Source organism: Vombatus ursinus, unplaced genomic scaffold, assembly GCF_900497805.2.
Source record: "Vombatus ursinus unplaced genomic scaffold, bare-nosed wombat genome assembly UNPS02014894.1, whole genome shotgun sequence".
NCBI classification, from domain to species: Eukaryota; Metazoa; Chordata; class Mammalia; order Diprotodontia; family Vombatidae; genus Vombatus; species Vombatus ursinus.
In genome coordinates this window covers 4,616,971-4,633,093 of record NW_020954672.1, presented here as the reverse complement: position 1 = coordinate 4,633,093, position 16,123 = coordinate 4,616,971, and the positions used below count along the sequence as shown (strand labels likewise).

Below are 16,123 nucleotides of genomic sequence, written 5' to 3'. Positions count from 1 at the left end.
GATGATGATTATTTTTATATTTCTTCCTCCAACCCATAATCGATTTAATGACTATCCATTATTCTTGGCACTTCCAGTATTTAGCTTTCCTGGCTCCCTGCTCTTTCACTGTCCTCTCCCTATTCTTCTTCTACCAGCTCCCTCCCCCCCAAATACCCCACTGTCACAATGGCCAAAAATGTTTTATCACTGAGCAACTGAAAGCTCAAAGAGGAAGAAAATCTCAATAAACAATTTCTCTGTGGCACAATAGAAAGTTCCACTAACGTTCTCCTCCGAATACCTCAGACCGGTGGTACGGAAGGCGTCTAGGCTATCAAATGCCAGGCCAACAGACTGTATTATACGAGAAAGGCTTAGTGGGATTGACCTAGAGATGGATTCTGGGTCTTTGGTTCAAGGTTAGGAGCTCATCACCTGATGGCAGGGAGCAGAGCAGAGTTTTTCAGCTACAGGAACTCATGAGCATCTTAAGTCAGAGAGGGGTTGTGCCCTGTGTCAGAGGAGGCAGGAGCTGCAGCCAGTGAAGCTACTCAGTCCTTAAAGTATTGGAAAAGTGGGAAGAGCTCTGGTCTTGGGAGCCCAGGTTGGATTCCAGCTCCACAGTTTACTAACCTGGTTGATCCTGGGCCTGAAGAGATGCCTCTAAGGTCCCTTCCAGCTTTGAATCCTATGATGCTAATCACAGGCCCACAGCTTCAGAGCTAGTTTCTCTTTACTCGTAACCCCCAACTGTGATCACACTGGCCATAACTGCAGCAAAGCCCTCCTCCATGGGATCTCCTTGGTTGCCTGTGCCTTGGCACATCCTTTATCACTATCCCTCCTCTTCTTCCTATATAGAGCAATAGGACTCATCAGCCTTAAGCATTATTTTAATCACTGTACTCCTTAGAAGTCAGCATTAGGTCCAAATTGGCTCATGCACCACAATATCATTCTTGTTAACTCCTTTTGCCTTTAAGCAAATGATCTGTCATGAATTCCACTCGTCCTGCCTCCCAGGACACCCAATTCAGTGATAAGCAGTTAAACCTATTTTTGCCTTCTCTTGCCCACTTTCAAATCATAACATAGTTTGAATTCCCTTCCTACTGATCCTTTCCATACTATAAAACAAATTCTACCCTCTCTCCAACACTCACATTTTCTCTGGAGCCTTCCCTGACTAAACCTTTCCAGTTGCAGTAATACTGATCATTCAAAAAAAAAAATCAATCCCATTCATATTTGACATTCTTTTCTCTTTCGACTTCCTTCATTACTCTAAATGTATACTTCTGCAGAAGCATAGTTGGGGGCATCTGTGTAAATATATGTTTGTTTTATCTCTTTCCATTGAGGGCAAGCAACAGCATTTTCAGATAGCAGTGGTGTAGTGAATGAATGAATGAAAAAGTATTTATTTATTAAGTGCTTATCATGTACCAAGCACTTTGCCAAGTGTTGAGGATACAAATACAAAAGCAAACAGTTCCTACCTTCAAGATGTTTACATTCTAATGGGGGAAAACAACACATATATGGGAGTGATGGCCAGGATAAGGCACTTTGATTCAGAAATTTACAGGGATGGCGAGACCCATAGGGGAGTAGCTTGACATACCCCATTCAGGGACAACAGCAGAGTTGATTTGATTCATGGTTCTAGAAATGGAAATACTGTTGGGGGAGGAAAGGAAAGGTACAGTCCAGAGCAGTTGTAAAGACTTAGAGGAGACAGCCAAAGTGTAAGGAGTGAAGCAAGTATAGTGGTTGGTGCTTTACTGAAATTATAGTCCAGGAGAGGCAGTCACTCACCAGGACAGAGTTCGTGGTAAATGATTTTACAGGGTGTCAAGGCAGTTGACAAACTGTCAAGAAGATGGCTGGAGTATAGGAACATAGCAGCAAAAGAACTGGATTTCAGGTTAGAGGACCTGGATTTGAAAGTCCCTGCTTTACTACTTACTCGTTATAGGACTCTGGGCAAGTCAATTAACTTCCTTGAGCCTCACTTTCCCTATCTGCTAACTGGGTATCATACTACTTGCAATAACTATGTCACAGAGTTGCTGTGGAAAGCAAATAACACCATGTACATAAAGTGCTTTGTAAACTGTAAAGCAAAATATGTGTGATTATTATCATGACTCTTCAAGGTACCTAAGACAGGGTTACTGAATCTGGTGGTTGGATTGAAAGGAAAAGGTTGAATGACAAATATGGAGATGTTTAACATGATTATACACGTATAACCTATATCAGATTGCTTGCTGTCTTGGGGAGGGGACAGGGAAAGGAGGGAGGGAGAAAAATTTGGAGCTCAAAATCTTACAAAAATGAATGTTGAAATTATGCATACCCTTTGACCTAGCAATACTACTTCTAGGTCTGTATCCCAAAGAGATCATAAAAATGGGGAAAAGACACACATGTACAAAAATATTTATAGCAGCTCTTTTTGTGGTGGCAAAGAATTGGAAAATGAGGAGAAGCCCATCAATTGGGGAATGGCTGAACAAGTTGTGGTCTATGAATGTAATGGAATACTGTCATCCCATAAGAAATAATAAGCAGGCAGACTTCCAAAAAACCTGGAAAGACTTGTGTGGACTGATGCTGAATGAAGTGAGCAAAACCAGGACAACATTGTATACAGTAACAGCAACATTGTGCGATGACTAACTTTGATAGACTTAGCTCTTCTCAGCAATGCAAGAATCTAAGATAACTCCAAAAGACTCATGATGGAAAATGCTATCCACATCCAGAAAAAGAACCATGGAGTCTGACTGCAGATCAAAGCACGCTATTTGCTCTTTTTGTTTGTTTGTTTCTTCTTTCTCGAGGTTACTCCCATTGGTTCTAATTCTTCTTTACAATATAACTAATGTGAAAATATGTTTAATAGGAATGTATATGTAAAGCCTGTATCAGATTGCATGAAATCTTGGAGACGGGGGGGAGGAAAAGGAGGGGGAGAAAATTTAGAACTCAAAATCTTATGGAAGTGAATGCAGAAAACAAAATAAATAAATAAAATTAAATATGAATGTTGAAAACTTATCTTTATATGTAATTGGAAAAAAATTTAAAACTACTAAAAAAAACAAAGAAATAGGTTGATTGGTGGCACTAGGGTTTTTTTTTAAACACAATTTTGGTACATATTTTACACATATACATGTAATATGTATACATATATAAACATACATATACATTTGGTATATATATTTGTTATATGTTTATGGTATTGGAAAGGTATTCTATTCTGAACAAAAATTTTTAACTAAAATGAATCTATGAGAAGTTATGAGTATAGAGCAGCCACAGCCTAGGATCTCAGGGAGCTTATACTCTGAAGTAGAAAAAATAGACAAGAAAATACACAATACATGTACAATCAAGTAGAGAAAATAGACAATAAATATAAAGACTATGTGAACATATACCCACCCACATCGTACAACATAAATTTGGTGAACCATAATCACTCACAACAAAAAGATGTATATGCACAAGTATGGAGGCTAATGGGGTACAGTGGAAATGAATCAATCAGTAAACATTTATTAAGTGCCTACTATGTGCCAGGAACTGTGCTAAGCATTGGGGATACAAAAAGAGGCAAAAGACAGTTCTTGCCCCCAAGGAGCTTACAATCTAACAGGGGAAACAACAAGTGTATATACAAATAAGCTATACAGGAGAAATAGGAAATAATTATCAAAGAGAAGGCACTAGAATTACGAGGGGTTGGGAAAGGTTTCCCATGGAAGATTTTAGATGGGACTTAAAGGAAGCCAGTGGGTAGAGATGAGGAGTGAGGGCATTTCAGGTATAGGAGACAGAGGAAATGTCTGGAGCCAAGAAATAGAATATCTTGGGGGTTTTTTTAATTAATTTATTTTTAGTTTTCAACATTCACTTTCATAAGCTTTTGAGTTTTCAATTTTCTCCCCTTCCCTCCCCAACTTCCTCCCCAAGACGGTGCGCAATCTGATATAGGCTCTACATACACACTCCTATTAAACATATTTTCACATTAGTTGTGTTGTAAAGAAGAATTAAAACCAACAGGAGGAACCACAAGAAAGAAGAAACAAAACAAAACAGAAGAAAAAAAAGCAAATAGTATGCTTCAATCTGCATTCAAACTCCATAGTTCTTTCTCTGGATGTGGATAGCATTTTCCATCATGAGACTTTAGGAGAAGTCTTAGATCCTTGCATTGCTGAGAAGAGATAAGTCTATCAAAGTTTGTCATCTTACAATGTGGCTGTTACTTTGTACAGTGTTCTCCTGGTTCTGCTCATTTCACTCAGCATCAGTCCATATAAGTCTTTCCAGGTTTTTCTGAAGTCTGCTTATTCATCATTTCTTTTGATGCATTTTTTTTTTTTTTGGTGAGGCAATTGGGGTTAAGTGACTTGCCCCAAATCACACAGCTAGTGAGTGTTATGTGTCTGAGGTTGGATTTGAACTCAGGTCCTTCTGACTCCAGGCCCGGTACTCTATCCACTGCACCACCTAGCTGCCCCTGCTCATCATTTCTTATAGCACAAAAGTATTCCATTACATTCATAGACCACAACTTGTTCAGCCATTCCCCAACTGATGGGCATCCCCTCAATTTCCAATTCTTTGCCACCACAAAAAGAGCTGCTATAAATATTTTTGTACATGTATGTCGTTTTCCCATTTGTATGATCTCTTTGGGATACACACCTAGAAGTCAAAGGGTATGCACATTTTTATAGCCCTTTGGGCATAGTTCCAAATTGCTCTCCAGAATTAGATCATTTTACAACTCCACCAACAATGCATCAATGTCCCAATTTTCCCACATCTTCTCCAGCATTTACCATATTCCTGTTTTGTCATGTTAGCCAATCTGACAGGTGTGATGTGGTACCTCAGAGTTGTTTGGATTTGCATTTCTCTAATCAATAGTGATTTAGAGCATTTTTTCATATGACTATAGATAGCTTTAATTTCTTCATCTGAAAACTGTCTGTTCATATCCTTTGACCATTTCTCAATTGGGGGAATGACTTGTATTTTTACAAATTTGACTTAGTAGAATATCTTGTTGATGAAACAGCAAGGAGACTGTTCAAGTCAGAAAACTTGGGCTCTTACCTTAGTTCTGTGTCATCTCTCTGGGCCTGTTTCCTTGTCTGTAAAATGGGGATAATGATATTGGCCCTAGGTACCTCATATAGTTGGTGAAAAGATCAAGTGAAATCCTCTATATGTAAGCATTCTGTAAACTGTAAACTGCTTTATAAGTGTTATTAACAGTAATATTACTATTCCCTTCTTAAGATGTCTTAAAATGATTTCTCATACAATTTTTAGTTTGCACCTTCTAACTTCCAAACACTGGTTTGTCTATTTCTGATCTATACTCAAGCTATTTCTAAGAATTTGAGGCAGCTTGAAGTGGGAGGGAAGGCAGCTGTGGCACAGCAAAAAGGGTTTATTACTGAGAGTAAGGAGACCTAGATTCTAGTCCCAGCTCCATTGCCCATCAGCTGTGTGACTGCTGGGGAAGTCTCTGGGCCTCGATGCCTCCTCTGCGGAGTGGAGTGATGCTACACTTACACCCTGGGCCATCTAGCTCTACAAGTAGTTTCATGAACATCTCCTCTTGCTCACTGGAGTCAGCAACTATGTATCATGCATCTTCTGATTCATACCCAACACCTAGAAAAGTGAATGTTAGGTTCCATGAACAGTAGGTGCCAGGTAACCATTTGTTCAAATGACCACATACACTGTCACACAGCTGTGGAAGAGAACACATTTAACATGAGCAGAATTTGCACAGTGTCTGGGCACACTGGGCTAGAATTTATATAGCAGTTGAGGGTTGGCAAATCCCTTCATATATGGTATGACATGTCTGCTCATTTGATGCTGACAACAACCCTGAGAGGTTTATTCTCATTTTGTAAACAAATTGAAGCTAGGAGAGGTTAAGTGCCTTGCTGGGGTCCTATCTAGTAATAAGGGTCATATCTGAGGTGGGACTTGAACTCAGGCCTTCCTGCTCCAAGGTCATCCAGCAGCAGCTAACAAGATTTAGAACTAGAAAGGGCTTTTGCACATCCAGGAAGACAGGTGGATAAATGGAAAGAGCACAGAAAGACCTGAACTCAAATCTCACCTCAGACACTTACTAGCAGTGTGACTCTGGGCAAGTCACTTAACCTCAATTTTCTCATCTGTCAAATGGGGATAACAACAGTATCTACCTCCCAAGGTTGTTGTGAGGATCAAATCTGATAACTGTAAAACGTTTAGTACTCAGAAACTGCTATATAAATAAATGTTAGCTATTATTAGATCCATCCCCCCTCATTTTATAGAGAAACTGAAGGGGGCGGGGTGACTTGCCCAACATCAAAGAGCTGTCAGTGGCTCCAATATTCTTGAACCATACGCTCATCCACATAACCCAGGCTTGTTGTTCCCAGCACGGAGGATACGGGGGTGGGGTGGGGGGTGTTCCACTGCTCCAGCCGAAACTGAGCCCAAAGGGGAGGGAAGTAGCTTGGAGATAGTAAAAAGGAAGCTGCAGGTGGATGGAGGCAGCCTGGGGACCTCGGGTCGAACCCTGACTTTGATTCTCGCTATGGGACTTGGGACAAGTGTCTAAAGTTCTCGGAGCATCGTCGGGCACACCCCACCGGCACTCGTACAGGCCCCTCCGGGGTGGAGGTGGGGGGAAAGGAAAGTGCAGCCTAAGGACCGTACGTCCGGCGATCCGGCATTAGCCCTTTAAGAGCGATCCCCACCCGCTTGGAAGGGGAGGGGCGCCGTCCTAGCCGGCCGCTCCTCCCCGTCTCGCTGGCGTGCATCTCCCAGCCCCGTTCCGCCACCGCCACCGCCACTGCCGCCGCCGCTCCCTGCCGCCGGGCGTTTCCTGCGCCTCCCTCTGGACGCCCCGCAGGTGGGTAAGTTGGTCTCGCCCATGCACCAACCCCCCCACCCCCCCAGCGAGGACCCCGAGCCTCCCTCCCCTGGGGCGGGCGGTGGCATCGCCCAGAGGAGCACGCGAGCTGCTGGACTAGTCCATGTGACCAAATCCTGGCAGGGGGAGCGGGGATGGGCCAGGCTCGAGTGGGAAACAGGGGCGGTGGCACACCTCGCCCTCTCCCCCCCTCCCCCAGGCACTGTGCAGAGGTCTGACTCTGCCGACCCTTTTCCTTCATTCTCAGCTATGTCCCTGCCTCCAGGCCTGAGCCACTTCCGGGAGGAAGGCCGGGGGAGGGTGGGCGGACCAGGTCCAGGGGCGTGTCCGGGACGATGGGGCGGCACTCCCAGATGATTGTCACCTTTTGCACTCAGGTCTTCCTTGGTCACCTGACCCTGTGCCCTACCCAGAAACCTGAGCCTCAGCATCATGGTGAGACCTACCCCCGCACACACCCATTCTTTCCCTCCCTCCCCCCTTCTCCAATGAACTGCTCCTCCCCAACCTTTCCCCTGACCCCTGACCTTTAAGACAACTTTCCTCCCTGACCCCTGACCCTAACCGTTGGAGCCTCTACTGAACTGCTGAAGCCTGGAGGGGAAGCCTGAAGACCCACCTTCCTCCAGCCCCAAACACGTAGGAGGGGACCATGGACGGCACGGGGGAACCGGGAGGCCTCAGAATCAGAGCCGCGCCATCGCCCCCCTTTATTTATCCCCAGCACGGCCGCCTGAAGGTGAAGACCACCGAGAAACAAGCGGAGGCCAAGCGGGTGGAGCGGGAGCAGAAGCTGAAGCTGTACCGGGAGGCCACGGAGGCCATCTTTCAGAAGGTGGACGCTCTCCCCCGCGCCCCTGGAGCGGGGGGCGCCTCGGAGACTGTGGCGGTTGAGGGGTCTTGGGGGGCCATAGGATGACCCAGGCAGGGCCGCCCAACAGGAGTGTCTCCTTGGTTTTAGCGACAGGAGGGCCACCTGGACGAATCGGTCTTGGAGCTGACCAGCCAAATCCTGGGGGCGAACCCCGACTTTGCCACCATGTGGAATTGCCGACGGGAGGTGCTGATGCATCTGGAAACGCAGAAGTGCGTTCCTTCGTTGGAGGCGGCCAGGGATGCCCCTGCCCTTGCCCCAGTACCGGAGAGAGTGGTGGACCAGGGTATTGGGGGCTGAGTGTGGCCTGTCATCCCCATTACCTGGGAGGCTGAAGCTGGGGGCTTAGTCTTGGCACCAGTGTGGTGCTCAGGCTGCCCCAGGCCAAAGCTTCCCAGCAGACAGAACTGAAATGTACTTCCAGCCTGGGTGTGAGATGGGGAGAACCAGTCTTACCCCCCCTCAAAAAAAAGGGGGGGGGAATGGCGATGTTGAAATTGAGCTGTTGTACAGAGGAGAACAGGGTTTGGGGGAACAGGTAGTATGAGCAGCATGGTCCTAGAATGGGACACTTAGGGGGAGACTTGGGATTCACTAATTATCACTTTTTTGACATAGGTCCCCTGAGGAGTTTGCAACCCTAGTGGCAGCCGAACTAGGGTTTTTGGAGAGCTGCTTACGGGTGAACCCCAAGTCCTATGGAACCTGGCATCATCGCTGCTGGCTACTTGGCCGCCTGCCTGAACCCAACTGGACTCGTGAACTGGAACTGTGCGCCAAGTTTCTGGAAGCTGATGAACGTAACTGTACGTTCCCCACAAATTACCTGATTTCTCAGGCCCCATCCCATCCTCATCCAAACAAGAGAGTTGGGATGGGACTCCTGAGCTGGTTGGTAGACTGACAAGTGAGTAGATTTCTATGTGTGTGATGTATTCCTATAGGACTAAGTAACACCACAGATGATAGTTCTGGGAGCTGGTAGGGGTGCCCCCTCCCAGCCCCTGGGTCTGAGATACATTGCCATCCACAGTTCATTGCTGGGATTACCGGAGGTTTGTGGCCCAAAAGGCAGCTGTGCCACCAGCAGAAGAGCTAGCTTTTACTGATAGCCTCATTACTCGAAATTTCTCCAACTACTCCTCCTGGCACTACCGATCTTGCCTCCTGCCCAAGCTGCAGCCACTGCCAGATTCTCAGCCACCAGGGCGCCTTCCTGAAGATATTCTACTACGTGGTAAGCAGAGGGTATGGGGGATGCAAGAATCAAATGGAAGAAAGGGAGGAGTAAAGAATGGTAGGTCCCAAGATACAACCTCTACTTCACCATTTGGTTCAGAAATTAAGATAGGTTACAGTTATCAGGGAAGGTTAGATAGAAACCTGGGCTTCAGAAATTGTAGAATCGGGGCAGGGAAGAGTGGAATTCTGAGATGAGGTCAGTTAGTAGTTATTGAGATATCTATTAGAAGATTAGCAATATGCTAGGCATTGGGGCTTGAGAGTTATATAGAAACAGAAAAGCCCTTGAGTTTACCATTTGACTTAAGAGACAAGACAAATATGTGAAAACAGTATTGAATGATGTAGAACAACATATATCTAAGTGTTGAATGGTGTGGCACAGACTCTAAAGCCAATTTAAGGGAGAGGGAGTTCATTGCCTCTAGTCCCAAAGGCCAGTGAGCTAGATGAGGGGCCTCATCCTTGAGGGGTGTTGGGAAGAGTTGGGGCAGTGGAACCATCAGGTGGAGTTAGTGAGGCCCTTGGGTCTTAACTGCAGCTTCCTTTTCTTATGTCCCCTGGAGAGCTGGAGCTGGTACAGAATGCCTTCTTCACAGATCCCAACGACCAGAGTGCCTGGTTTTACCACAGATGGCTCCTGGGTAGAGGTGAGGGATTTGGGGCTTGCCTTTTGGTTTGTGGTGAGGCTGTGGGGAGGCTGCAAAGAAGCTTATGAACTATTTGGGCATCAAGGGAAGTGAGTTGGAACTGAGTGCCACTTCTTCACCCTACTGCCCCTTTAACCCTGCCCACAGCTGACCCTAAGGATGCCATTCGCTGCCTCCTTGTGAGCCGGAATGAAGCTTGTTTGACTGTTTGTTTCTCTCGACCTATAATTGTGAGTTCTCAGTATATACTTGAGAGGAGAGGGAAAAGGGAGAGAAAAGAGTGAAGTTGGGGGGTGGGGGTACAGATGGGGCTTATATGTTACCCACCTTGTGTTTTCTAACATAGGTGAGCCCTGGCATAGAGACTCTGATGCTCTTCGTGGATAAGTCTCCCCTACCTGTGGAGTGGAGGACACCAGATGGTAGAAACCGGCCCAACTATGTCTGGGTATCCCCTTCCCCTCACCTCTCTCTCTCTCTCTCTCTCTCCCTCTCCCCCTCCCTCCCCCTCCCCCCCCCCCCCCCCCCCTCTCTCCCTCCCCCCCTCTCTCTCCCCCTCCCCCCTCTCCCTTTCCCTCTTCCTTCATAGGTTGAGAAGTTGGGAAGTGAGGGTTTGGCCTGAGGCTGCAAAAGTGATGAATTCTATAGCATTTCCTTGACCTAGCTCATTCTAGCTGTGTGACCTGCCAACTGACTTCTTTAATGGCCAGTCCCCTCAACATTCATTCTCCCTGATGTGGGGTGAGGTCCAGAAGGAGTGTGTGCTTTACAAAGGTGATGTACATCTTTCTACTCCCAATTCCCCGTCTCTTCAGCCAGTTTACCACCACTTCTCCAAAACTTTTAGGGGTATTCTCCCTGAAAATAATCTTTCCCTCTATAGGTTTTCCTAGAGTAGTTTATTTGACTCTCATTTGGCCTTATTACAATCTCCCTTGTTTGTGTACGTGTCTTAATTCCTTGCTCTACTCCTATTAGATTGTAAGCTCCTTGAGGATAGGGACTGCCATTTTCTATTTCATCTTTGTATTTTCAGCTTCTAGGGAAATACATGTCATGTAATAGGTTTTTAATAAATGTGTAGCCCCATATACCCTACCCCCACCAAATTCTTTCATTCTTCCAGCTCCTTCTCACAGACTCCCTTCCCTTATTCTAATCTGTTCCCCAGGTCTAAAAGAAAGTTGGTGCCAAGACTCTGCCACAGATGAGCAACTGTTCAGGTTATGGGAGAGATAAAAAAGGGTCATGTCTGGGGGGATTTGTGTGTTGGGCTTTATAGATCTTTCTTTCTTCCTTTTTTTCTTGCATTTCTACCACTATCCACTAAATGACTCTCTAGTATAAACACATTAGTGCAGTTAAATCAATGTATGAAAATGTATGTCTCATTTTGGGCCTCTGATCCTGCACTTGGAGAACTGGAGCAAAGACTTAAAAACTTGGGGGCAGGCATTCCCTAGGATACTTGAGGCTCTGGAGTATAGGAGGGTGAGGAAAAGCAGGTATGTGGTCCTCATCCCCCCACTGCTCTGTTTATCTGTCAGAATGGAGCTATCAATGGAGAAGTCAACTGTGTTACAGTCGGAGCTGGAGTCCTGTAAGGAGCTGCAGGACCTGGAACCAGACAACAAATGTGAGGTCCCTCTCTGCCCCAAAGAGCCTGCCCCTTCAGGGAGCTCCCTCTCCTGGAGACCTTGCCTCTCCTGACCAATGGATCTTGGGCAGTGGGAAGAGTTAGACCGGAGGAGGAATTAGGGATAGACTCTCTGCCCTGTTCCCTCCCCCACCACCACCATCCTCACTCTCAGGGTGTCTGTTGACTATCATCCTGCTGATGCGGGCACTGGATCCGCTCGTGTATGAGAAGGACACTCTGAAGTATTTTCAGGCCCTCAAGGTAAGTTGAAGAGTACTAGAGAAGGGAGCCTGGAACATAAGGGTTAGGGTTCATTTAGGACCCTGAGGCAGCACAAGGAATGGTGGGGAATGGGGTGGTCCGTTGACCCCTCTTCCTCCACCCCTCCGGCAAGGTAGCGGACCCAATGCGAGCTTCTTACTTGGATGATCTTCGAAGCAAGTTCTTGATGGAGAACTACATCCTCAAGATGGAGTATGCTGACGTTCGAGTGTTGGACCTGTCTTACAAGGTACGGCTGCCCCATCCCCAAGAGTCTCACTCCTCCCCCTTGCTCGTGAATTTACTTTGGCCCAGCCCCTGACTTTGCTCCTACTGACTCAGCCCTCATTGACACTCAGAAAATTCATCTATACTCTCAGAGCCTTTCTTTTTTTCTTTTTTTCTTTTCTTTTATTATGAATGAATTTAACAATTATTAACAAACACAAACATGTCACTCAATATACAAAGAACAAAACATAAAGTTAACAAATCATTTATTAAGTACCTGGCATTGAGGGTTGTATACGAAGCCGTGAATGTTTCACTTTGCTTTTAAAAAGTATATATTAACAAGAGCCTAACAAAATGATGCTGTTTACGTTCCCTTCTGAACTTTTTTCTTGTGTGTTTTTTTAAATGCTTTATAGATCTTTCTTTCTTTCTTTCTTGCATTTCTGCCATTACCCACTAAATGACTCTCTAGAATAAACACGTTAATACAGTTAAACAAATCAATGTATGAAAATGTAAGTCTCATTTTGGGCCTCTCTGATCCTGCATTTCTTTGCCCAGAAAGGGAGGCATGCTTCATCCCCAGGTATCTGAAGGCATAATTAGTCACTGGATTATCAAAGTTGTGAAGTATTTCAGAGTAGTTTTCCCTTAAGTTGTGGTCATTGTGGAAATTGTTTTCCTGGTTCTTCACATTTCACTGTTCATAGAAGTCTTCTCAAGTTTCTCAGAATTCTTCATTTTATTATTTCTTATGATGTAATAATATCCCATTATTACATAATACAGTTTTTTCAGCTACTTCCCAGTTGATGCTTTGTTTCTAGTTCTTTGCTACAATAAAAAGTACTACTTTAAATATTTTTGTACAAAGTACAGATTTTTGTACAAAGCCCTTTGCTTTTCTTCTAATTTCAATTGACTTCCAAATTATTATCTTTTTTATCTCTGAACTCTCTTATGTATGTGATGTCTTCTGATTAGTATTTAATTAAGTTCTCCAAGGACTGGGACTGTTTTTATCCCCAAAGCACAGCATGGTACGTAGCATAAAATTAGTACTTAACGCTTGTTTGATGATGATTGATCTTTAGGTACAGATTAGACATTTTCGTTTGTCTAAAACTGAATTTATCATCTTTCCACTTAAGTCATTTCCCCTCCAAACTTCCCTATTTCTATCCATGGTCATTCTTCTGCCCAGTTTTAACAGCTCAGCATCATTTTATCTACACACACACACACGCACGCACGCACGCACGCACGCACGCACGCGCATGTTCTCTCTCACTCTCTCTCTCTTTCAGGTCTTCCTCTGAATTATCTTGCCTGGACTATGATAATACCTCTCAACTGCTTTCTTAAGGTCCTCCACATCTCAGATGTCACATTCACAGCTGAAAGGCAGTAAAACTACTGTGTATGCCTAAAGCAGATTAAAATGTGATTGGAAACTATCTGACAAATTATACAAATTCAATACAGCATAGATAATGTTAATTTGTGGTTATCTTGGGGATAGCAGAATCCTATTTGAGTTTGATCCCACTACTCCACATCATTGCTGGATTGCTGGGCATTGATCATGCCACTCTTTTACTCAGAAACTCTTTTTGTTGTTGTTCAAACCTGTGATTTCACAGATATTGTTGAACAAGTATTTATTAAATGTGTGCCAGACACTGTATACAAGTACAATGAAATGAAACAATCCCTTTTTTAAGGAACTTCCATTCTAGTGAGGAGATAACAGGAATGAATATACAGGTATATATAGAATAAATATAAAGAGAATAAATACAAAATAGTTCCACTGAAAGTAGTTTGAGAGGAAGGAAGACACCAGGAAAGGCTTCAGGGAAAGGTAGAAGGTCATGCTTGATCTGCATCTTGAAGGAAGAGGTGTAGGGAAGAAGAAGGAAGCACATTTCAGGCATGAGGAATAGCTAATACAAAGGCACAGATACAGTGGAGAGAGAGTTCTGAGGGAGTTAGGAACAGAGACAAGGTCTGCTTGGCTGATTGCAGAGTGTAGGAGGTTGGAAAAAGGTCTTTCTTGATTGTGAAATCCTTGAAAGGTAAATAGAGGAGGTAATGTTTTATCTTAGAGGCAGTAAAAGCCACTGGAGTCTGAAAGTGTTGTGGTCAGATTTTCTCTTCAGGAATATCTCTTTGGTATCTCTGTGGAGGGTGGACTAGAAGCAGGGCTTCTTAAACTTTTCCCACTCACGACCCCTTCAGCACTTATTAAACTCCCGAATGGAGTCTCGACCCACAGTTTAAGAAATACTGAGACAGGGAAACCAGTTAGCCGCCATTGCCGTGAGGTGGGTAGAAGGTGATGAAGGCCTGAACTAGGGTGGTAAGATGTGTGAGTAGAGAGGGATGGGATTCCTTGTAGCTGCCTGGGTACATAGGATGGGGGAGAGTAGGCAGGTGAGGATAACACCAAGGTTATCAACGTGAGAGACTGGAAGAATGTTGTTGCTTTTGACAGAAATTGACAGAAATAGATGAGTTTGGGAGAGAAGTGGCGGGTTTGGGGGGGGGGGGCGAGGGGGGGGGGAGATAATTACTTTTTTGGATATCTCTGGGACATCCAATTTGAAATATCCGATTAGTGAAATCTCTTTCTACCAGCCATACTATGCTGTCTCTCTCAAAGGTTCCCCATTACTTCCAAGATAAAATTCATGCTGCTTTTCTTGGCATCCAAGACTTTCCCCAGCCTACCTTTGCAACTTTATCTGCAACTGCTTCCCAACATGAACCCTTTGCTCCAGCCAGACTGGTCTTCTCAGTGTCCTTCAGACATGCTGGGCCTGTTAGAGCTACTGGTTTTGATGTTCCCGTTGCTGAGAATACCTTCCTCCCCTCCTTTCCACCTGTCTAAATCCCACGTGCTCCAGCTAGTCCAGCCCACACCCTCTTGCCTCAGAATTCCTCTAGCACCAGTGACCTGTATCACGGTCTGGGCAGTGAGCGGGCACTGCCTCGTATTGTTTAAATGTGTGTGCACGTGGCCTTCTGGCAGCCTCCCAATTCTTGGCTTCATATCACCTTCAGTCTCTGGCATGGTACTATGCGTCCAGGAGAAACTCAATAAAATTCTAAAGGAATGACCTCCAAATCAGGGCTCCCCATCTTGGAGGACTCCTCAGTAAGGTCTTCCTGGACATTACTTCCTGTCTGTCCTCTAGCCTCCTTTCTCTCCTTAGGATTTGACCTTGCTCTGCCATCTGGACCAGCTGCTGTTGGTCACTCATCTTAACCTCTCCCACAATCTGCTCAGAAGTTTACCTCCTGCCCTGGCTATGCTGCGCTGCCTTGAGGTAAGAGATTTCCTGCTCACTCCTTTGCCCATTTCTCCTTTTCTTCTGAGGAATCTCCTCTGACCCTTTGGCCTCCCATGCTGCTAACCCCAGTGCCCCTCCGTCCCTGATGCTCCAGTTGAAACCTTTCTTGCTTTCTGGTCAGCAGGAGCTGCCCAGCTATGGCCTTCATGCATTCCACAATGAAACTGTGCTTGCTTACATCCACTTACTCTCTTTTTAGGTCTTGCAGGCAGATGGAAATGCCATAGAGTCTGTGGAGGGTGTTGTTAATCTGCCCAGACTACAGGAGCTGTCCCTGTGTGACAACCGTATCCTAACCCTGTGGTAATTAGCCAGAAAGTGGAGGAGAGGTTGGCACATAGAAAGGATCCACAGTGGGTAAAACAGAGTGTCTTGTGATTTCCTAAGAGTGTTCTTCCTGAAGGAAAAAGCAGGGGTTAAATGGGTGGCCTGGAGGATTAATTTTACAGATGTTAGTACTGGTTCTACTTTATGTAGAAATCATTTTCATTGATTTGGCCAGGTCATATCAGACTCTGCACTTCTTCATGTGAAAGTAGTTATATTAAGCCCAGTTAACCCAACGGAGATGAATAAGGGCCTCTAGGAACCTCTGTCACATCCCTCCCTTTGTCTCTGAGGTGCTGGGAATGATGCCTCCATTTTCCTTGACTTTTCCACTTTAGGCCTGCAGCACCCTTTGGCCCTTCAAACTCTGGCCTCCTGTCCAAAGCTGTCCCTTCTTAGTCTGGAGTGCAACCCGCTCTGCCAGCTAGAGGCAGCTCCAGAGGAGCTGAGGGCCATGCTGCCTGGTGTGGACAGAATCCTGACCTAGGGAACTCTCACAGTACATACCCTGGGTATCCTTCCCACCCTTGACCTTTAATTTATTTGAACTGAATAAAGACAGAAAAGCCTCCATTTGGA

General features: G+C 45.2%; 1 protein-coding gene across 3 annotated transcripts; it reads left to right on the top strand.

Annotated features, from left to right (window-relative positions):
* Positions 1-6,912: 6,912 nt before the first annotated feature.
* RABGGTA (Rab geranylgeranyltransferase subunit alpha) lies at positions 6,913-16,123 on the top strand. 3 transcript variants are annotated; one of them, XM_027843142.1, is made up of 17 exons: positions 6,913-6,944; positions 7,339-7,396; positions 7,686-7,796; positions 7,923-8,047; positions 8,454-8,641; positions 8,869-9,072; positions 9,644-9,727; positions 9,875-9,957; positions 10,074-10,175; positions 10,402-10,501; positions 10,899-10,950; positions 11,275-11,363; positions 11,539-11,627; positions 11,761-11,877; positions 15,080-15,193; positions 15,417-15,504; positions 15,883-16,123. In XM_027843142.1, the coding sequence occupies exons 2-17, from the start codon at positions 7,394-7,396 to the stop codon at positions 16,029-16,031; spliced, it is 1,698 nt and encodes a 565-aa protein (XP_027698943.1). In that variant the 5' UTR covers positions 6,913-6,944; positions 7,339-7,393; the 3' UTR covers positions 16,032-16,123. The 3 variants fall into 3 exon arrangements, with proteins under 3 accessions (XP_027698943.1, XP_027698944.1, XP_027698941.1); XM_027843143.1 differs by having other exon boundaries at positions 6,916-6,940; XM_027843140.1 differs by lacking the exons at positions 6,913-6,944; positions 7,339-7,396 and having other exon boundaries at positions 7,442-7,796.

Excerpts from the sequence above, each read along its gene's own strand:
- RABGGTA (XM_027843140.1), top strand. The coding sequence starts at position 7,614 with ATGGACGGCACGGGGGAACCGGGAGGCCTCAGAATCAGAGCCGCGCCA. Across the intron at positions 9,728-9,874 it reads CAGATGGCTCCTGGGTAGAG|CTGACCCTAAGGATGCCATT; the intron begins GTGAGGGATTTG and ends CCCTGCCCACAG. Across the intron at positions 10,951-11,274 it reads ACAGATGAGCAACTGTTCAG|AATGGAGCTATCAATGGAGA; the intron begins GTTATGGGAGAG and ends TTTATCTGTCAG.